Source organism: Trachinotus anak, unplaced genomic scaffold (assembly GCF_046630095.1).
Source record: "Trachinotus anak isolate AG129_WGS33_773 ecotype Australia unplaced genomic scaffold, CSIRO_AGI_Tana_v1 ptg000021l, whole genome shotgun sequence".
In the NCBI taxonomy this organism is placed as follows: domain Eukaryota; kingdom Metazoa; phylum Chordata; class Actinopteri; order Carangiformes; family Carangidae; genus Trachinotus; species Trachinotus anak.
Genome location: NW_027273872.1, coordinates 19,502,124 through 19,524,639, shown reverse-complemented (window position 1 = coordinate 19,524,639; position 22,516 = coordinate 19,502,124). Strand labels below are relative to the sequence as shown.

Sequence of the window (22,516 nt, the reverse complement as noted above, 5' to 3'; positions counted from 1 at the left end):
GTTGTCAGAGTAACTATTAAGTACAGCCTGGCCATCAGATAAATGTAGTGTGTTAAAAGTACAGTGTTCCCCAAAAGAGTTAGTGGTGTTGAAGTATAAAATAGCAGGATATGTAACTAAAGTACCTCAGTACAGACTTAAATAAATGTGGGCTAAGAACACAGAGATACAACTATTTACCCTTAAAAAGCTAAAAAAAAAAAAAAAAAAAAAACTATAAAAAACAAACTAAGTAATAAGGAAGTGAATAAAACAATATATTACTGGCATAATATAGTTCCTCCACACAAACAAGGATTATGCCTTTGTGTACTGAAAGGAAAAAAGAAAGAGTCCAAAAGAAAGGGGAAAATAGCAAAAATGAAGAGAAAATAATGTGTGCATCATTACTTATCAGGACTTATTTTATCATGTAGTCTATGTGGAAAGACAACACCCAGGATCCAGTCATTTTATCTAAGTTTTTAAACTTAGATTCTGTTTATTGCATGTTTTGTTAGTCTTTTATTATGTTCCCACCCTTTTCCATTGCCCGGTCAGCAGTGGCAGTGTTGCCTCCAATACACTAAATCATAAACCAAAGTCTAATTGGATAAGACCAGGTTTCTGTAATTTGTGTCATCAATACCCAGAGTGGATAAGCTTTGAATGATAATAATCCTCTGGTTCTCAGTACATTACTTTAGATTGTTTACCACTTCAAAATTTGTTCAACTACCAAAATGATTTCCAGTCACCCGCACAAATCATAATCTCTAGAAGTGATTAAAAATGCCTTTTTTTTTTTTTTTTTTACCAATCTGACATACTTTGATACTTTTTCTGACCTTTGACACATTTAGGTTAATTAAACAAATCAGCATCATTACCCTGTTACATGCACAAAAGGGACACCGCTTTTTTTTGATAGTCTTATTCCAAACCTAGTAGCCTGGAAACCAGACCAATCATCCAGGCGACCATGTTGTTTCGAGTTACATATATTGGCAACTATTGGATGAATTTCTATAAAAGTTGGCTCAGACATTCATGTCCACCTCTGGATGAACTGCAGTAAGTGAAACTTAAGGACAAAAATATCAGCATAAGTTCTAAAAATGTGATTTTAAAAAGTGTAAAATCTGTAAAACTCATTACATTCCTCAGTCATACTTTGTGTTTAGAGCTAATTGGCACAGGTTAGTATGCTAACACACTAAAATAGGATGGTAACCGTGGTAAAGATTATACCATCAGCATGTTAGCTAAGTAGCCTACGGATTCACAGAGCCTCTAGCGTGACTAAGACAAAACATGTGTCTCCTCTCTCTATTGAAATGCCAATTATCTCGAATATTTCACAATGAATAGCAGAAGCTATATTTTTTTAGCAGAAAAAGTCGTCTATTGTATATGTACATGTTAGGCTTTCCAAGTGCGTTTTCATGTGTATCTATAAAACCCGTTTAAAACATCAGAAATGACTAAATACACTGGGCAGAGTAAATAGGTTTAGTGTTGTGCTTTTGTTTTGAGGCAAATGTCTGATTATGAATGAAGCCAGTGGGTACAAGAGAAGATAATCCTTTGTGTGATGTCCTTTAATTAGGAGGGCAGGCCGGGGCTTTATTGGGAAGAGCTCATTAGGGAGGTTCATAAATCTGCTTTCTGAAATAAGGCATCAGTCCAATGACTGCTTCTGAGGAGACATGGTTTAGAAAGGCCCCTGGGCACATCGGGTTTTCTCAATGGAAGCAATGAGACTGTTGTTGTTGCCATGACAACAGAAGCACCCATTCAGACAAAAGAGTGGTTCACATGCCTCTGGGGTTCGGGTATGGACACTGGTGACCCAGCATGGCACGATGGCATGTAATGGACAGGGCTGGTCCGCCAATGATGGGGTGAGGAGTTCGCTGCGTGGGACCTGTCTCTCATTACCACCCAGGCTTATTGTAACAGCCATATTGTAGCCATGTGTGAAGGCAAACAACAGGTGGATATTTTGCAAAGTTGATCTATTTAACTCTTTTTAGTCAGTCAAGATGCTTTTGGATGTTTTGTTTAACAAACAGACAAAAGAAGGAAGTTAAGTGCTATGATACTGGCTTTCGTTTGTGTATGTGTGTGTTAATCATTCATATTTACAACCCTGTGACGGTAATCGCTAAGCGGAATAAGAGTCAAAGGTCTCATCTAGACGTCAGTTTAGGAGAAGCTTCCCACTGAATGTCATCTGGTAAGTCTGACTGCTGCATTTTAAATTACATTTATGCTTTAAAAGTGTTTAAAGTGAATTGCTTTCAGTGACTTGTGAAGATCACAAAATGAACAAAATTCTTCTTAGTATGTGTATTCAATATATTGAAGTTGAAAAGATTGGGAATATAGTGTCTTTTCAATCCAATGTGGTAAAAACTGTGTAACTTAAAGCTTAAAAAGGTCTTAGTCACTCATTCAGACTCCTTCATATAAGCTTAGGGGGTCCTTAAGACCTTAAAGGACAATTCCCAAAATAAAATGCAAATTAAAATGTTAAAACTGATTCATGAATGCAAAATTAAACAAATTAGCAATTTGATTGTGGTCTGTTAAAGATAAGCTACAGCCGAAATGTATTTCATACACGTTAACCTTACTTTTAATATGAGAAGGTATTCACAAAGTATGGAATTAAAAAGTTCTGTTTGCAAGTGAATGTAAGACAAAACTGCAAAAACGTCCTCAGAAGTTCTTTGACTTGTTGCTCATGTTTTATCAAAATATTTAATTGTCTGCTGTTCAGGTTCTTGCTTACTTTGGAAAACACAGTGTAACCATATTTTCTGTTTAAATATAATTTCAAACAAACGTCTCAAATAGCTGTTTGTGCTTCTCTTATAATGTACCTCTAACCTTATCAATAATAAAGAGGAGATCACACAGGGCAGACAGCTAATCTGCTTTCTCTGTAAATGAAACTTTCCAACATGTTATGGTGCTTGACGTTGCAGCACAGCAGGCGATGTTACTAATCTGGGTGTGGCCATAAGTGCAATATGCTGATATATTCCAACCCACTTAAATCAGGCCAAGAACAGTTTTCTGACCTGTGTGTGATTCCCAGTTAACTTCAGTGTGTTATTGGTGTGTTTTATCCATTGGAATAAAATTAGAAATTAACTAAGATCAGAGAAAACATTTGAGAAGTTGGAATCTAAAATGTTGGCAGTGTTTGGTCCAGACTGAAATATCTCAAATACCTTTTGGATAGATGGATTTTTACAGGCATTCATGGTTCCCAGAGCATAAATCCTCCTGACTATGGTGATCCTCTGACCTTTCATCTAACACCACAAGCAGGGTGATATGTTTGTTTATAGATGCATATGTTGACATCTACTGAATAGATTGCTGTGAAATTTGGTTGTAATAACTTTGATCCCCTGATCTTTCACCTTTCATGACCACAACTCGTTTTTAGTTTAGTGGCTCTAGGCATGGGCACAGAGGAAGCAATGCCCCACCAAATGCTAGGACCACCCCACCAAATGTTCTGCTTCATCCAAAAAAAACCCAAAAAACTAAAAAATATTTTATTTTATCCTTGTCATAAACATGCCACATTCAAATAATCCACGTTCATTTCTATCTGATTGTATGGTCTGGCCATATAAAAAATGGATACAGTGAGGAGAACAGGTATTACGCTATCATTTCACTTCATCACTACTCTTGCTTATACGGTATCCAGTTACCAGCCTATTTTGTTCACATTGAGTAACTTGACTCTGATGAGGATAGCCTGGTTTTAGTTTTAGTTAATCCTTTGACCTCTACATCTGATACTTGCAAATTGCGTTTTTTAGGGTTATTTATTGTCAATCATTTGTTATCACCTTCTAAACATGACGGTTAGCTAGTTAGCTGCATGTGTGTTACCGTGGTGTAACTTCAGTTTTATGCTGCATACTAGCAGCACAGTTCTCTCTCTCTGTCACCATGCACTGATTTCTGGTTGGTTAACCTTGCAACACCACTGTTACGGGGCTGCAGTCAACAGAGGCAGGCTCTGGGGTGTCGTCTTGTGGCACTCAGTTGCACAAGCAGTGCACCCCCAGTTTTAAGATTTAAAACTGACATTGCCAATTACACCGTAGCATCCCGTTTTAATAGAAAATACATTAGTAGACTAGAAAAATATACTGGATTACAGCAAATATCTTATTTTGATATACCAGTCCATGTAAAAATATCTATGAAGTTGTCCTCCTATGGGGGGGTGGAGGTGGGTTTGGAACTAAATACATAATGGGCTTATGTATTTTTAGATTCTACAGCTTTAGTTTTAGATAACATAAAACAGTGTATGTTATGGCTTACAGTCCTGAAGAACACTCATAGTAACTAGTCCTGTTAGTGACCATCAACATCAACATCTCTTAATGCCCTCCCAGTCAAAGCAGTTTAGAACCGGACCTGCTTTCCTTTAAGAGCAAATGCGTTCAAGGGATGACATTCCCATCAGCCTTAGCTGTACTTAAAGTGGATCTATTAGGGCGGCCCGGTAGTCAAGAGGTTAGGGCGCGTACCATGTTGAGCGCAAGACGCTCTTAGCAGACAGTCACTGGTTCAACTCCCGACTGGTCCAACTCTTTCCTGCATGTCATTCCCCTCTCTCTACCCCCTTTCCTGTCAGTCTCCACTTATCTATAATAAAGGCATAAAAAGCCCCAAAAAATAATAATAATAATAAAAAAAAGTGGACCTATTATTCTCATATCCAGCTCTCTCTATATATATTTATGTATTTATTAGTGCTAATTAGCAAATGTTAGCATGCTAAAATGCTAAACTAAGATGGTGAACATGGGGAACATGATCAACATTATACTGACTAAAGAGCAGGATGTTAGCATTGCTATTGTGTCCACCTTCATGTGGCTCAAACCCCCACTGGCTCTACGAACTATTTTGCTTACTAGATTTCTCTTTCTTCTCATTTGCAGACATGGAGGGGATCACAAGAAGTATTCTAGTGTTGTGCCTTATCGGCTTAACTTATGGTGAGCAAATTTTATTTGCCTACAATTTTGAATATGTCTTTACTTAACAACCTAACACTCATATTTTGTGTGTTTCTACAGCAAATACCAGCCCTATAATCCAGAGTGTTGTTTACAATGTGTGTGAAGACACCCCCATAGGTATACATGTGTATGAAATATTTTTACTTCACTTTTGTGATATTATGCCTGCACGCCTTTTTATTGAATGTTGCACTAATGTTTTCACAGATGCAGTTGCGTTTACTATAGATGCAACAGATCCAGAAGGTGACTCACTGACTTATTCACTCACTGGGACCAATGCTGTTTACTTCAATGTGAACAGAAACACTGGGGTTGTAACAGTCAAGATGAATCTCGATAGAGAGGTATGATGGGGTAGAAGTGGAGTCCCTTCAGTCATCAACTTTTTGTCACTTTATTTATCTATTTTCATTTATTTTCTCATTTCAGAGTAATCAGGTGGTGAGGCTTGGCGTTGTTGTCTCTGATGGTCCCAATGCTGTAAGTGACATGTAATTTAGTGTTAAACATCCATTTCGTGTCAGTTTGTTCATTAAATTCATAGTGTGCATCATACTATGTCTTTCAGACACCGGGAACATTAAATATAATATTATTAGACGCCAATGACAACAAACCCATATTTCAGGAGTCTTCATATGATGTTCAGATCCCAGAAGTAAGTCAGACGTATTTGAGTTAATAGTTCTCTTAACCTTTTCGTTAATCAGTTTTTCTACTCCAGCATGTTATGTTGTTAATGTCTGTTTTACTATGTGCACCAAGCATCTGTGAGGAAAAAAGCATCAATTTGGCAACCCATAATGATGTCAGAATTAGATTACACAGTTGTTAATGCTGAAAGACATTAATATGTTTGATTTTTTTTTCTTTTGTTTTTATCCCCACCCAATTCATCAGAGTACCCCTGTAGGTACACCTCTGTTCAGGGTGCAGGCCTCTGATGCTGACACTGGAAGTGCCGGTGTCGTTCGGTACAGCATTGATGAAGTAAGCATCCTCAATAAATCAGTTAATTAACACTCTTCTTATAATCTTATAATTCTGATAGTTCACGAAAGTTATTAAAGCTTCAACTGCAACTGTTTTCTAGGTTACTCCAAGTGTTGGATCCAGTTTGTTCAGCATCGTAAGCACAACTGGTGAAGTCAAATTAAACGGATCTCTGAATTATACTGCACTGAGCACTTTCTATCGGCTTAAGATAAGTGCAACTGTGAGTATTAAGCTTTTAGTTGAGTTGGGGTTATATATATATATATATATATATATATATATATATATATATGCCCTTAAGGATACTAATCATGATTGAGGAAAAGTGAAACTAGTGGAAGAGCATCACTTAAAACTAATATATACTTATAACTAAAACATGTCTTTATATGATCTCATGGTTCATTTAGTCTTCAAAGAAATTTGATATAATAATGATATTTGCTTTCTTGCTGAGACCTAGATGAGAAGATATGAAGTTACTGCTCACAGTTGATTATCTTAGCATAAAGACTGGACTTGTACCTTTACTCAAACAACAAAATGATCATACATAATTCACTGGCATATTTGATAAGATAAGCAGAACATTCAGGAGTAATAAAAAAAACACACCACATATGACAGTGGCATCAATCTTCTCATCTAAATCTGAAATTGAAATAACACATTTCACAAAATATTGATATATTCCTTTATATGTATTAGTTCTCTTGAATTAACTAACGTTCATGATTAAGTATTAATAATTTCATAGAAAAGCAGACTGAGGAGTAAAGTGCTTATTATATGTACATGTACTGTACCATTAATATGAAAAACTGATCTGTTCTCTGAAGTGATTAATTTGATATTCATTATGCAGTTAATGCAGAACCAATAATTTTCAAATACTGTTTGACTTTTATATATTATTTTTTGTTGTTGTTTATTGCTGTTAGGTTTGCACATTTATCATGTGTATCATGTAATGTTTATTAGTAATGTTGTCTATTATCCTTTAATTGATCTTTTAATTAATCAATGATAATCACTTTATGAGTCTATTATTATTATCATAGCAAACAAACTCTTCTACTAGAAGCTGCCTCACAGTTTTGAAGTTCAACTTTGTGTGTTTCATAACAGGACGGTGGAGGCAAGTGTTATTATAATGAAACTAAGTCCCTCTCAAGCATTGCATTTTCCTTCATTACGGTTGAGGACGTCCCAGACCTGGACCCACAGTTCATCGGTCTTCCCTACATAGCGAAAGTTGAGGAGAATTCTCCCGTGGTGAGTGCTGATGGGTTTCATTCAGGATCCTGCATCAGAAAATGCACTTAACTGTCAATTTTCAAAGAATGAATGGAGAGTAAATAAAGATTTTGCTATCAATATAACATCCAGTGTATTCCAGCATTCAGTTAAAAAAGTACATTACACACTTTCACATTTCTTTGTGTGATATCTAATGTACATATAGCTATGTGGCCTTGTGTGTTTTAATGTGATGTAATGAGGAAACTTTCAGCTACTTCAGGTTTCAGAAAATCTTTTTTTCTTTGCCAGGACTCGTCTGTGTTTAAAGTGACCGCCTTAGACCAAGACACAGGCGTCAACGATGTCATCATCTATAGCATTGAAGGTCAGCCTCAGCAACTTGAAGATTCATATGTTTGGACACTTTGATGTTTGCAGTTTGTGAGGAAGTGAGAAATGCTGTTTTTTTCCACATTGTTTGACAGACTCAACACCAGATAACCTGTTCAAAATCTCGGGGGATAGTGGTGTCATATCTGTGTCATCAGGAATTGACAGAGAAGTTATTGGTGATACTGTCGCCCTGACTGTAAAGGTATAGTTGTCTTTCCTCTATTTCTAAAAATGTGAATATGTCTTAGTAGTAAGTACTGCGGTTTTTATTTGACCTTTTTCTGTCCCTCTAGTTTGAAGTTTAAACATTTATGTACCAGGATTTATAGGAATAGTCCAACATACATTTATTTGGTTTCTAGCGTGTGTGTATACACACACACACACACACACACACACACACACACAAACAAAAAAAAAAAACACTGTCAGCAGAGCCTTGTGATAGGTTGATTTTTAAAACTTTGGACAGAGCCAGGCTAGCTGTTTTCCCATGCTTCCAGTGTTTATGATAAGCTAAGCTAATTGCCTGCTCACTTCTGTTAGACCACTGTTTGACATGACAAGACATGACGTGTGTATATATATACATATATATATATAGATATATATATAGATATATATAGATATATCTATATATATATACACACACACACACACACATACACACACACAGAGGTAGAAGTGGTGGCAGAGCTTCTCATCTAAGTCCTGGTAAGGAAGTAACTTAGCTATTTCCCAAAAACATTTTTTAAGATGGTAAAAATCTGGTTTTACCCAACGGTTTCGTATTAAGATGATGCTGGAAAGGATTTCAGTCAGATCATGTTTAGGAGACAGGAGGGACACTTGAAGGAGATGATCACATGGTCAAATTGGGACTAATACTGGACACACAGCAGAAAGTGCAGAGCTGTGGTTCACGCAGGGAGTCAAGCGTCTTGATGAGGCTTCATAGCTTCATTTGTCCCCTCAGCTTGGTCCCTGTAATCAGAGATAAGGAGATGAGGAAGCAGAAAAGAGTTTTTTGAGAGAGGGCACCTGTAAAAGTACATAGACATAGGACATTGGATCAGAAGGAAGTGTGATATTTGCTCCTCAACCTAAGTTAAAATAATTTATGGCAGAACCAGCCTTCACTTAGTCACAAACCATCTCAAACAAAAGAGGGATTCCTGCTGCAGAAAATAAGATGTTATGTTATACAATTGTTTGTTTTCATTCAAAGAGGAATATTATGAAATATGTCATAATGTGATACAAGAAGTGACAAAAGTGATGTGTAGGAGAACATGTGAGATAAGCAAAAACTCCAGTCACATTGTTACAAATATAACAGACAGTCTGCTAATGATCAGTTACAATGATGATGAATGATGAATGATGTGTTACAATGCTTTGGCTTGATGTGTTATGTTGTGTGAAGGGTGTAATCCACAGTGAATATGACAAAAATTCTGCACTAAGCTGATAATACATCAAAGCTGAATTTTGAGAACCTATTTAATTGACAACATTTACTTTTGTAAAATATTGAGACGGTTGAATGATTCTACTCTGTTGTATCTTAGGCCACAGAGTCTAAACCAAACATCCACGGGGTACAAGCCAGTGCCACAGCACTTGTACAGATTAACATTATTGATGTCAATGATGAAACACCAGAGTTTTACAAATGCGAAGGCTCAGGAGAGGAGCCCGTCTGTGTGAAGGAGACTCACTTCACAGGAGAGGTCTTGGAGCACTCGCTGGGGTCTGTTCCCATCGACATGACGGTCAAAGATCTTGATAAGGTAAGACGAAATTACATTTATCAACTAAAAACATGGTTCTCCTGTAACGGAAGTGACAAGCTTCGAGTGACACTAATGATCGAGCATGAATCATCTTTGCTGGATTTTCACAGATTTCCAACACTAAACTAATCCTGGAGGGAGCTGACAAGGACGTGTTTTCTGTGGAACCTCAATTTGCCGCATCAGATAGTGTTGTTCAACTTCTGGTCAAGAGGCCCCAAAAGCTGGATTTTGAAAAAACACAGCAAATGGTTCTACAGGTAAGAAAAGATAAGAACATGTTACTAGTTGGGGATGATAATATTAGTGACATCTTGGTTATCATATTTTTGATTTTTCTAAGTGCTCTACCAGTCTGAGGTGTTTCCTGTCCTTGTGTCATGGCGCAGGTGATTGCTGAAGACCAAGAAAATCCCAGCTTCCGCTCCACTGCTACAGTTACTATCAACATCAAGGACGCTAATGACAACAGCCCCACGTTCCCACAGGACACATATAAGCTGGAGGTGGCTGAGCACTCTCCTGTTGGATTCACCGTGGCTGAGATTACTGTGAGTCCTTAACTATCTTTTTTTATTGCTCAGTTTGAGTTTACATGAGAGAAACCTATTGAACGTTCATGTTATTCTTATTTTCCCCAGGCAGAGGATCCTGACACGATGGATCAAGGCAACATCACCTACAAACTTCTTCCAGAGAGCATGTATGTCTACACTCACACCAAACTGCAGTTATTACAGTGCTTTGTGCTTTCATGCTAACTGAGACAACACCACTGAACAGTCCATACCTGTGTTTCCAGACTACCCTATTTTGACGTGGAGCCACATACGGGCATTATTTATGTGAAAAACGAAACTCTGTTGGATCGCGAGGTCAGATCTCTGTATTCAGCGACTCTGCAGGCCAGAGACACAGACGGCAAACCCGGCACCACGGTGCTGGAGATCACTGTGACTGACATCAATGACCAGCCTCCAGTCATCAGCAGAGACTCTTACCTGGTGTTTGTGGAAGAGGGTGGAGAGTTTGAAGTTAAGATAGAGGTAACTGTGAGATACAATGGGGCAGTGGTGTATTTGAAAGGATTTCTGATTTATCATGAGGATGTGTTTCATGTTTTCAGCTATAGGGCCCTATTTACACCTTAGCAAAGTCTTCAAAGAGCACTGCACATATTTAGCATAGCACTCTTATAACACTGTTGGACTCATGAGGGACAGTTTATAAAAAATGATCGGTACTGATGCATCAATACCATTGATATCGTGTCTTTTTATTCCATGCACTATTCCTCCTTGCAAAGCTGTGGTGACAGTGCGAGGAGGTCCAGTTCCTGTTTCAACATGACAGTGATGACAATGCCCCTGAGCATTCGTCATATCAGTGCCCATAGTTTTGGAATTAAGTGTTTACCAGTCATTTAGGGTGTCCACATGCACATGTCAAAGTAGTGTATTTGTATGTTGTACTTGTACTTGAATGGTGACACATTATTTCTTAAACATTTCATCTAATGCTTCTCATCTGGACAGGCTACTGACGCAGATGACCCCAATACAAAGAACAGCCAAATCGTGTATGGAATCGAGCCGAGCAGATACAGCGATTACTTCACCATCGACCCAAACACTGGTGTGTTGACAAACAGTCGCGAGCTGGATCGTGAGACCCTGGACCCAAAGCTGAATGGGATCATAAGACTCAACGTAACTGCTACTGACAAGGGAACTCCTCCATTGACCACTGTGGTCACAGTTGTCATCACTGTTGAGGTGAGACTTCAGTAGTTTGTAGTAAGTCATCAGTGCTGTCTCTCCTGGTGAGGATAACTGTCAATGTTTTCTTTTGATGCAGGATATCAATGACAACACGCCTCAGTTTGGAGCCTCGTCTTACGAGTTTTCTGTTAGGGAAGGAGAAAAAGGTCAGCGTTTAACCTTGCAAATAGTTGTCAACTGTTCACAACTGTGTGGCTGGATTTTAATTTTATTTTTCCATCAAAATCAGGTGCATTTGTGGGTTCTGTTTTCGCTGAGGATTTGGACCAAACAACAGACTTCAATCGCATTTCTTTCAGCATCATTGATGGAAGCTTTGGCAGCTTCATCATTCGCACCTTTGCAGAGGACCGGGGTTACAGGGGAAACATCTCCGTGGACCCGGACATTGAGTTGGACTATGAGAGTGCTCGCAAGCAGTACAAACTGCGGGTAGAGGCGGTAGATCTGGGGCAGAAGAAAGCTGTAGTGATGGTGGACGTGAATGTAATAGACGTGAACGACGAGAGGCCAGAGTTCCAGCCCACGGGGCCTGTGACGGTGAAGGAGAACACCACGAGCAGTGAGCCTGTTGGGAGTTTCACAGGGCAGGACAAAGACGGAAACCACTCACTGGTGTATGAGCTGGAATCCATGAAGTGCAGATGCAACGGCTCCCTGACAACCTGCGACTGGTTTATCCTCGATCCATCAGGGGAGGTCAGATTGAACCCGGAGGAAACGGTGGACTACGAACGATGTGATCAGGTGGTGTTGGAGGCTCAGGTGGTGGACGAGAACACAGAGAAGGGAGAGAACAACAGTGTTACAACAGGTCCGAACTGGGTGGTTTACAGAAAACAAAAGTATAAGAGCATCAAATAAAAGCATCATCAAATACACACCTACACACACACACACACACATTTCACACACAAGTCAGTTCATTGTGTTTTCTCTGATCTATTTCAGGACAAATGGTAATTAACATAGAAGACATCAACGACAATGCTCCAGAATTCATTCCCTCAGATTCTGTATTTGGTGAGTGTGTGTCTGTGTGTCTGAGGGATTTTTTTTTTGCTTCTTTTTTTTTTAAGTGTGACTTAAGCTTAAGGTTGTCTACTCATGGTCCATTGTCACAGCTTGAAAACATCTGATCAGGTCAAAGACTACTTCTTTTTTCACGCTCCATTTGAATAATGTCAGTAAAAATGTGCAAGAATTTACAGGAAACACAAAATGACTCAACTCAGGGTCCACAGTCAAGTTTGTTTTATCCTGAGCTTTAAACTGTATCACATGGTCTTCATTAGTAGACTGAGTTTGCTCTGTTGTTCTAGAGAAGGATGTGTTGATATGCGAGTTCAGTCAGAGAAAATAATATATTATTATCACGATCATTAATATGATTATTAGTAGTAGGAACAGATATAAATTTGTTTTGATTTCTTTTTCTGTTGTCCTCTTACATCTGTCAGGAACCACAAATTTAAAGGGACATTGTCCTATTCAGCAAAAACATACTCACCTGAACAAGTCATTTATACCAATATACTTTTTCTCCTAGTATAAAAAGTTGCAAATATACAACGTTGGGGTTAAATTGGCCTGTTTTTTCAACGTCATAAATCAAAGGTTTCATGTCATTCTGTGAGTTTAATACTGATTTCTCTTCTCTGTTCTCTAGTTGTGGTGTCAGAAAGTGCAAGTAAGGGGACATCAGTTGCAGGAGTCACAGTGAGTATGAAAGAAAACAAACAAATAACTGACACAATTTCAGCTTGTTAACAAGATAGTTGATGTTCAGACGTTCTTGCTTACATCTCTCAGGCTATTGATCGTGACAGTGGAATAAACAGCCAGATTGTCTTTCAAGTGACGACAGTCCAATTTCAAGACACCAACAATCAGACCACTGAGATGAGGATGATGTTTGAGGCCATCACCACACAGCAAAAGGACATTTATGTTGGGATTATTCAGTGAGTACAAAGTCATCCATCAGCACCATACTAGTGTACCTCATTCTGCTCTAAATGTGTGTTTGGCTGTTTGGAAAGAGACACAGATCGACAACAGAGAAATATAACAGCTACAAGAGACACACAAAGACTGTAGAGACATGCAAAACAACCAAGACACACGGAAGAGATACAACATTTTGTAGCTGAAAAAGCCACAAACATCACAAAGTGACACAAATGACAAATGAAACAAAAGAAAAAAAACAAAAAAACCCCACAAAAGTGACAACAAACAGATGGAAAACAATAATAAAGACACGCCAAACCCTCACAAAGAGACACAAAATGACCACAAAGATCTGTGATGAGTGTCTGTACCTGTTGTCTCTTAACGTGTCCATGGCCGCTCTCGTTATTTCTTCAACAGAACCACTGAAGGGCTTGAAATGTCACTGAAGGGGAAGTATTTGGTAACGGTGACTGCAACTGACACTGGCAAACTCTCCAGCAGCACTGTACTGGAGGTGAGTGACTGAGAGTGCCTTTCTAAACATCAGAGGGACAATAAAAAACTGCAGCCTGGGTTAACTCTTCTGCTCTTTTTATGTTGCAGATTTTCACAGTTGACGAATCGTTCAAAGTTGAACTTCAGTTCACAAAAAGCATTTCTGAAGTTGAACAAAATCGTGATAAAATCATCAGGTATGCATTTCTCCAGGCTACACAGTGATTTAGTAAAGTTTGAATCTGTTGACAGAGCACTGAAGCATTTTTCTATCAAGCTCTTTTCTCATTGAGGTCTTAGTATTTCCTCTGATCTCGACGTTTCCAGGTCGCTTACTGCTGCCACCAAGGCTGCTGTTGAAGTAGTTGCAATCAGGGCTGGCGCTGCTGAAGCATCAAGGCAAGTCCCTTTTAAATCAGCTTACATCAAAGTATATTACACAGATCATAAATCATTGACTGCTGTTTGCAGAAACTCCAAAATAATCTTGAGCTTTTCCCTTGTATACATCCTGGTTTTGCCCACAAGGTGGTGCAAGTGCACCAGTGAGCGAACATATTGATGAGGACAACTTGATGATAATGGTTGATGATAACTGAAGCAACACAGGATTTCTATTTTAGATGTAAAAGCTAAATGTGTTGATTTGGCTACATTATATGAAGTGTTTGAGTGCTTTGCATTCTCCTCTCAGGGCTGCAGACGTCACTGTCATGGTGGCATATTTTGTCTACTCCAATGGGACAGCTCTGACCCCCAGTGAAGTGGAGAAGATGGTCTCTGATCCTGAGCATTATCCTATACTGGCAGACACCGGCCTCATGTACATTGTAAGTACAAGCAGGTTTAAAGCTGAATTTTCTGTTAGCTTTTCTGTCATGTTATACTTTCTTTATGTTACATCATCATCTTAATTACAGCAGCTTTACGTTCCTAATGTGAATTATTGGAGCAGTTTTCCAACACGTCTTTTCCCACTGCACTGGGAGAGAGTTTTTTGTCCATGGGACAGTGAGCCCTGGAAAAGGAGTTTAGATGAACTAAATCAGAGCAAGAAGCACATCAGTAACAGTACAGTACTGTTAACTGCAGCAGTTTCCTGATCTAAGTGAACTGGAAAAAACAATGAAAAAAGCACTGACCCATTAGAAATATTTGTTGTAGGACACAAATGAGGAAAATCTGTTTCTTTGAGGAACAATGTGCTTTAAATTAACAAAATCCACAAAACTACGGAATCATTTTTACTTGCCTGAAGTAACCATAACTTATTGTGCATAATTAATACAAATGAATAATTAATTATTATTATTTACTCTATTTTATCACATATTAGAAACAATCATCAGGATTTAGTGATGGTGAAGTCAGATAACTCTTTATTTTTCAATAAAATGAATAAAAGTTGATCATTTACAAATAAAGATAAACAAATAATGATTATTAAAGATTTTTTATGTTACTTATACTTTAGTGTAATTTATGAATGATACTTGCAAAGGTGTGAATGAGTCCTTGTAGGTCTATAGACAACATTATACTAAAGAGAGGTTTCTTGCCTATGTTCCAGGGGAAGGCTCCTGTGATCGAACCAGTCGTAGATCCTCTAAAGTTCATCCTGCTGGGGATGGTGGGAGGCCTTATCATCGTGCTGGCTGTCCTCACCACCTCTCTGTTGTGCACTCGCAGAAAGTAAGAAAAGGGATTTGGAATAAAATAAGGGACAGGACAAAAACATACTGCCTATCCCAGTAAAGACATACCCCGCCGTTTCAAAAGTACCATTGATCTAAAAAACACCTGTGAGTGGTGCTGTGTCTGTGTACTCATCAACTCACTTCATATTACAGCTACCGGAGGAAGCTGAAGGCAGCTAAAGCCATGAACTCTGCTTCCATGGAGAATTCTGACAACCAGAAAAGTGGTCCTGTGGTACCTGGAACCAACAAGTACACCATGGAGGGGTGAGGAGACGTCTGCATCTGCTTTAAGAAGGGAATCAAAGGTAATGAATGAACAATAGGAGAGATGGCTTATTTTTTGACTCTGTGTATGTCGTTACTCTCTAACAGGGCCAATCCTGTTCTCAACCTCAACATTGACACAGCCATGGCCCTGGACTTGGACGAGGAGAGCTCAGATGTGGACAAAGTCAGGTAAAGAACAAACCTCATTGACTGTCGCGACTCTCTCCACCATCTGCTGACAGCAGTTATTTGCTCAGTCACCACTGTTTGACAAGGTGGTGGCTTGCTCACACTCCACTCTGTAGCAGTGCTGGTTAATAAGCTGGGATGGTTTCCAGGTGGACATTTTGTCACAGTGTGCTCACTACAGCATGTTGTGACAGAGAGCTGGCTTTCAGCTCCCATCGGCGCCATATAACCTTTATTTGAATCAAAAACCTAAACTCTGCTTTGAGAAACAACATTGTCTTTCTGGGATGATTGACTCTGACTCTAACTGATTATTTTGAACCCATTTTTTCTTTTTCACTAAAGCCTCAACTCCCTGGACTACAGTGACGAAATGACCAGTACTGGAAAGGACCCGAACTCTATCATGGTGAGTTTTCACCTTAAAATTCATCCACTTTTAATCTAAACTTTTTATTAGAATATGGACTAATTTAAAACTTGCCTGGTCCTGATTAGCACATGATCCGGGAGGAGGAGGAGGAGGACGACGACAGCGGACCACCAGAGTACATTGAGCCTCTGGGTGCAGCTCTGGCCCAGCGAGGACAGAAGAAAGACAACCCACTCATGGGTTTTGATAACCCGGCATTCAGTACTACAGACCTGTGATGGAAAGACTGAAGAAAGAGGGCCAGAGCTCAGGCCTCAGATGAACACATGTTGCTTCTCTGTAATCAGGCCGACCAAATCACAAATCAAACATAATTATTCATTGTCTTCAAAAAGCCAATAGAAAAGCATTTTTGAGATTCTAGTATGAGGAAAACCAAAATAGGAAAACAATATAATCATATGATTATGATGATTATACTGTTACGTTGGTTGCTGAATACTATTTATCTCTTTGTTGCAAGAGTCATAAAAGTAGATTAATACCACTTTTATACCAGTTCATACAGGGCTTAGCTTAGGTAGCCTGGTTCTGTCCAAAATTTAAAAAAAAAAAAAAATCAGCCTACCACCACTCGACAGCTCACTAAGAAACACATAAAAACAGATTATAGCTTGTTATGTTTAATTCACTCAAAAACAGATTTTTTTTTAAACTTTGGAAAGACTCCAGTTGGCTGTTTCCCCTGCTTCCAGTCTCTATACTAAGCTAAGCTATGTGCAAAGTTAAGATCAGGTAATTGTGGCTTCACCTTTACTGTACAGAGATGAGAGTGATCCTCTCATTTAACTCTCAGCAAGAAAGCCAAGAGCAAACTTCCCAAAATGCTAAACTCTTCCTTGAAAACTGTCTTTACATAAACACCATCTGAACAATGAGAAACTGGACAAAATCTATGGAAAAAGCAAACAAAACAATTGTTAGTTGCACATGTAAATCACTTTATTTTGTTAATATCTTAAGCAATGATTTAAAAACTGTTTGGTTCGCTTTGAAATAAACTGTATTATAAGTTATGCAAACACACAATGCAAATTTTTGTTGCAGCTGATGCTACTAGAAAATCAAAAAGAGGAGAACATTGCATAATGTCAGTGTATGAAGGAAATCCTTATTTATGACTGAAAGCCTGAAAGTTAATCTTATGCATGTTTCATTTGTCAGTGTTTGCTTGGGGGTTTGAGATACTTGTTGCTGAAATAAAACCTCATGCAGTGTGACTTTGTGACATGGTACAAGCAGCAGATTTAAAAAAAAACAATTTCACTGTTTACTGACATCTAAATGAATGTATTACAAGTGCAATCTGTGAATAAAATAACTGTCTGCAAATGTGGATCTTATCCCACTTTTATGAACAAAAACATCACTGACACTGCAACAACCTCGGAATTAAAACATTTAAAGTAAGTTTCATCACATAACTTACAACTGAATCACTTGTCATGGCATTAAAATACAAATACATTAAAACAGTAATGAAAGGAGTCATTACGTTTCTAAAATAATCATGATTGTGCTTCTCATCAGTACATTTTTTATAGTTTTCACAATACAAACAAGTCATTGTGCCAAATCTAAAAGCAGAATATAAGACATACAAAAAGCCTGCACTAATGGTAGAGACTCCTCTCACACACAAATCAAGGCAACATTTAGATCAATTCAAATTTCCATACATTCAGAACAAAATGACCTCCAGATTGTACTGACAGACCACGAGGTCATAAATCATAATCAAAAACTGTCATCTCTCTCGGTCGAAGCTGTTAAGAGTTAAGCTTGTTTGAAACAAGGAGAAGGAAAGCTGGTTGCCATGGCTTCATATTGTCTGAGGTGAATATAAAATAAAAGGATCAACAGCTAGAACGATTCAATGGACAGTTGAATGGTTCGGGTGAAAAACATTAAAAGAGAAGAGCTAAAAATGACTTTGACATATTACCCTCATTTTTCCAAACACAGAGTCCATTAATCTGTCAGTCTGTGCAGCGAGAAGTCCCAGGAGATGAAGAGTGAAAGAGTGAAAAACAGAAATCCAAGAAAAAAGAAATGAAAAACATCGTATATGGCTGATTCTCAGTGACAAATGCTCCACCATAGAAACTGTGTATTAAATGCTTTTGTGCTTTTTTTTTTTTGCCTTGTGCGAGGGCGTGATTTGCTCACACTTTCTAGACAATGTCACATTGACATGAATCAGTGAGCATCACAGCCACATACGTCAGATGTGATGTGACTTTCCACAACTTTCACTGATGTGGTTTTTTTTTTTTAACCTCCAGCCAACTATTGCTTCATTCTTGTGTCACTCGGTGGTATGAGCTCTGGAGCAACAATGCGGCTGCTGCATGTTCTCCATCAGCAGGCGGAAGGGGTTTCTTCTGCGTCGGCTCACCTTCCCATCCTGCTCCCCTCTCTTCCTGGCCCGGCCTTTACCTGACCCTGAACCCCCCTGGGTGGACTCTGAGGTGAGGGGTGTGGCTGAGGGGTTGAGCGGAGGAGGGGGAGGCATGGAGGGCTGCCTCTTCTGCTTCTTCACCTGTTTCTCCAGATGTTTCTGGATGGCTGAGCCCAGCACGGCCACTTCCACCACCGCCCCGTACACCTCCCACGTCATCCCTTTCTCGTCCCAGCTCACCTCCTGCACTGGCTCCTCACATTTCTCCTCACCTTTCTCATTACAGTGCATTGCCTCTTTATCGTCCTCTTCAGCTGCTTCCACTTTTTTCTCTTCTGTTACTCTCTCTTTAAGCACCTCCTCTTTGTCCTCCTCGGCCTCCTCCTTTTTATCCTCTTCCTCCTCCACTATCTTCTCTTCTACACTAGCCTCCTTCCTGATCTCAGGAAAAGTCGTAGTGGTGGGCGTTCTCGGGGTCATGGGCGCTGTAGCAACAGAACGAAACTCCACCTGTTGACCCACCTGTAGCTCAGCGTCTTTAGTCTCCGCACCCACACCCCCACATCTCCCAAAGGAGCTTGGGAAGTAGAAGGCTTGGTCCCCCTCTGGAGGGGTCATGGGGCTGGTGGCTGCAGACTGACACTGCACCACCTCCAGGCTCACCTGTGTGCGGATGTTGTGGCAGCCAAAGGGAGCTGGAGATTCAGGGACAGGAGGTTTTGTCACATCTTTCACCTCTTTACATGCATCTTTGTTTTCTTTGACTTCTGAACTGTCAGATTTTATCGCAGTTTTTGGTGGATCACTAGCGGGAACAGATGATTCTTGAGTTTTGTTTTGCGGAGGGTTTGCGTTCGAGGTGTCCTGTGCCTGATCAGGAGCAGCAGTTTCTGTGCAGATCTTTTCCTCTTCGTCACTCTTGTTTTCACTGAGTTCCTCATATTCATCAATCTTGACCATCTCTGGCTCAATGGAATAAAAAGATAACTTCTCTTCTTCTTCCTCCTCACCGTTGCCATGGTGGGTCACCAGGATTGTAATGTCCTGGTCCAAACTTCCCATCCTCTGCTGCTTACACTGCTGATTACTATCCTGCACAGTTACTTGTGACTTTGTTAACCCAGCAGCTGGGCAGCTGGCCGAGCTCTCTGGAGATGCATTTGAGCTGACAGCTTCAGTCAGCTCCTTTGAAGTGGTAAATTTCATAGCTCCAGTTATCTCTGACTCAGCTTCTGCCGGACTCTTTGTTGCAGGGAAACTCTCTTTCTGGTCATTCTCTCTCTGATCCTCAATCTTTTTCACTTTCTCCTCCTTCTGCACCGTCTCCCTCTCGATAAGCTCTGGGAAAGCAGTGGTTGATGGCGTCTTTGGGGTCATGGGGGAGGTGGCAACAGAGCAGAACTCCACCTGCTGACCCACCTGTAGCTCAGCGTCTTGAGTGTCAGTGCCCACACCTCTTCCAAAAGAGCTTGGGAAGAAGAAGGAATGGCCGCCCGTGGGAGGAGTCATGGGGCTGGTGGCTGCAGATCGACACTGGACCACCTCCAGGCTCACCTGTGTGCGCATGTGGTGCTGACCCTGAGGAGCTGGGGAACGTGGGTCGGGAGAAAGTGGATCAGAGGGGTTTGGAGTTGATGGCACAGGCACCAAGATGCTCTCAAATTCTGCCTCTTTTTCTCTGTCCAGACCCATGCTTTTATCCTTAGACTCTTCCCTCTGAATTTCAGCATCTCCTTCACCATCATTCGGGAACTTATTAGAGATTGTCATGTTGTTGTGTGTAGCTGTTGTTGTTTTATCAGCTTCAGGTTGTTGTGTCAGAGGGATGGCATCAGGCTGCATACGGTCTTTAACTTCTATAGAGTCAGAGTTGTCGCTACCCCCTCCTGAAAACACTGGATCTTTGGATATTGGATTATTGCCTCCCTCCTCAGCGTGGCTGGTATTCATGAGTAGTTTTGGCTTACAGTCGCCTTGAGTTGTTGACTCTTGACTCGTGTTTATCTGAGGTCCCACAGGCACAATGCTGCCATCTGAGCCTCCTGGATGCTCTCCATCATCTGTCTTCTCACGAGGCTGGTGGTCCTCTCTGAGACCTCTCATCTCGTCCTTAATACTTCCCATTTTTTCTCTGCATTAATGTGGTACAAGTACCTGCAGGGCATAACACAGTGGTGACACACTGTTTGTGCAATTTGTAATCAGTAACTATAACAACAAGCCCCAGAATGAGCCGAGAATAAAACGACAATTTGTTTTTGTGATAAAAATACGACACTGATGTCAAGTATCCAGACGCTGCCATATTACACAAGTTACATCACTGCTACTACTTGATGGAAATTACATGTATTTTAGCAGCCCATCCCACTGTAATCTGGGATATTTACTATTATCAAACACTTCATTAAACTGCATTTTAAACATGACATTTTACAGAATAGAAAAGATTCAGATCTTTCAGCCTTAAAAACATACATTCACATAGCTCCCATTTAGATTCTGTTTTAGTTCACAAATCAAAACCAAAAGCATGCACAGGAATCCAGCAGAGTTGTTTTAACCATGAAAACAAACGTGATAAAACAAGCTGCAGGAAATCACGAGTCAAAGCCATACCTCAGCAGGTCAAACATCGCAAATCTCAGTGACGATCGAGACCCACATCTGTCCGTACATCTCCCCTGTTGATTGATAGTGATTGCAGAGGCTACAGGTTTGTCTCTAGAAGAATCTATCTTAGGCAATCCTCGCTCTTTAAGCTGTGGCTGTGTCTGTTGAAAAGCTTCACATTCACAGTTTCCCTGGAAACCACGGTCGGGTTCTGGCAGTGAGTGGTATAATGTAATGACAAAATCTCTGTTCAGCTCTCTAATCATCAGTAAATCATAGTAATTAACTCCAGGTTCTCATAGCAACATGAAGGCAACTATGCGCAGAGAGATAAACCTGTGAATTGGCTTTACTGTAGAAATTTTTAGAAGAGGCATAAACAGGTGATGAAAGCTTTCATGTGAGTACAGGTGGTCAGTGTGAGGGCTTCTGAAGGGAGGGTGAAGTGTGCAGAAGAGGGATTTCTCTTAAGACACAAATGTGTGTGTCTATGAAGGCCACATTTGTGTTACACTAAAGAAATCAGTGATCAACTGTAGTACAAAACTGTTAAGATAAAAAAAAGACACTTCCTCTAATCCACAGTTTATTTTGTGGAGGCTGATCATCACCAGCTCATTACAGGACCAGATAGTGATGCAAACTCAGGTCTTGTGGAAGAAATTGGTGAAATATTTAGCACTGCTGCAACTGTGTGAGAACATGAAGGACAACAGTGGTTAACAGCTGAAGAAGCCTGGAGGAAGCAGAGCTGCGCCTCCCACACAAATAAACACTTGTAAACTGCCGCGTCTTTCACTGTCCTCCCTCCAATCTCTCCACTGTGATACATGCATTTCTCTAGAGCCTCAGTAATTCTGCTCGTCTCCAGTAAACGTGTGGGACCGAAGATGTTTATTTTACTTCTCTCATTTTTGAGAGTCTTCCCTGTCTTGGTTCTACTGTAGCGGTGGGCTGCAGCTTGGCCAGAACACCGTGTACTGACAGAAGTATTCTCACCATTAATTCAGAGGCCTCCACCAATCCCTGGCTGCCACTGAGTTCTGTTGCCTAGCAACCACGTAGTGGTGATGGAGGGAGGTGTGCTGCTGAGGGCATAAGGTAGACAGCACTGATCGCGTTCTCATCAGAAACTATCGGCCTGCCAAAGGCCATCTTCTCAGCAATGTGTTGGTAATAATGACCGTGGTGATTCATTGATGA

At 40.0% G+C, this 22,516-nt stretch overlaps 2 protein-coding genes across 2 annotated transcripts; one reads left to right on the top strand and one right to left on the bottom strand.

The window, feature by feature from the left end:
* Positions 1–1,930: 1,930 nt before the first annotated feature.
* cdhr2 (cadherin related family member 2) lies at positions 1,931–17,635 on the top strand. The gene is made up of 32 exons (XM_071457688.1): positions 1,931–1,975; positions 2,152–2,218; positions 4,968–5,024; positions 5,106–5,165; positions 5,256–5,395; positions 5,481–5,531; positions 5,620–5,709; positions 5,952–6,041; positions 6,145–6,267; positions 7,176–7,322; positions 7,599–7,674; positions 7,775–7,884; positions 9,254–9,475; positions 9,589–9,738; positions 9,868–10,029; positions 10,120–10,181; positions 10,281–10,524; positions 11,014–11,253; positions 11,336–11,405; positions 11,489–12,073; positions 12,211–12,282; positions 12,929–12,978; positions 13,072–13,223; positions 13,633–13,729; positions 13,819–13,907; positions 14,038–14,109; positions 14,405–14,540; positions 15,281–15,402; positions 15,561–15,674; positions 15,783–15,866; positions 16,212–16,275; positions 16,365–17,635. The coding sequence occupies exons 2-32, from the start codon at positions 2,209–2,211 to the stop codon at positions 16,515–16,517; spliced, it is 3,894 nt and encodes a 1,297-aa protein (XP_071313789.1). The 5' UTR covers positions 1,931–1,975; positions 2,152–2,208; the 3' UTR covers positions 16,518–17,635.
* Positions 17,220–21,494, bottom strand: LOC139605845 (G protein-regulated inducer of neurite outgrowth 1). The gene is made up of 2 exons (XM_071457689.1): positions 21,320–21,494; positions 17,220–20,854 (listed from the first exon to the last, which is right to left on the bottom strand). The coding sequence occupies exon 2, from the start codon at positions 20,822–20,824 to the stop codon at positions 18,608–18,610; it is 2,217 nt and encodes a 738-aa protein (XP_071313790.1). The 5' UTR covers positions 20,825–20,854; positions 21,320–21,494; the 3' UTR covers positions 17,220–18,607.
* Positions 21,495–22,516: the final 1,022 nt, after the last annotated feature.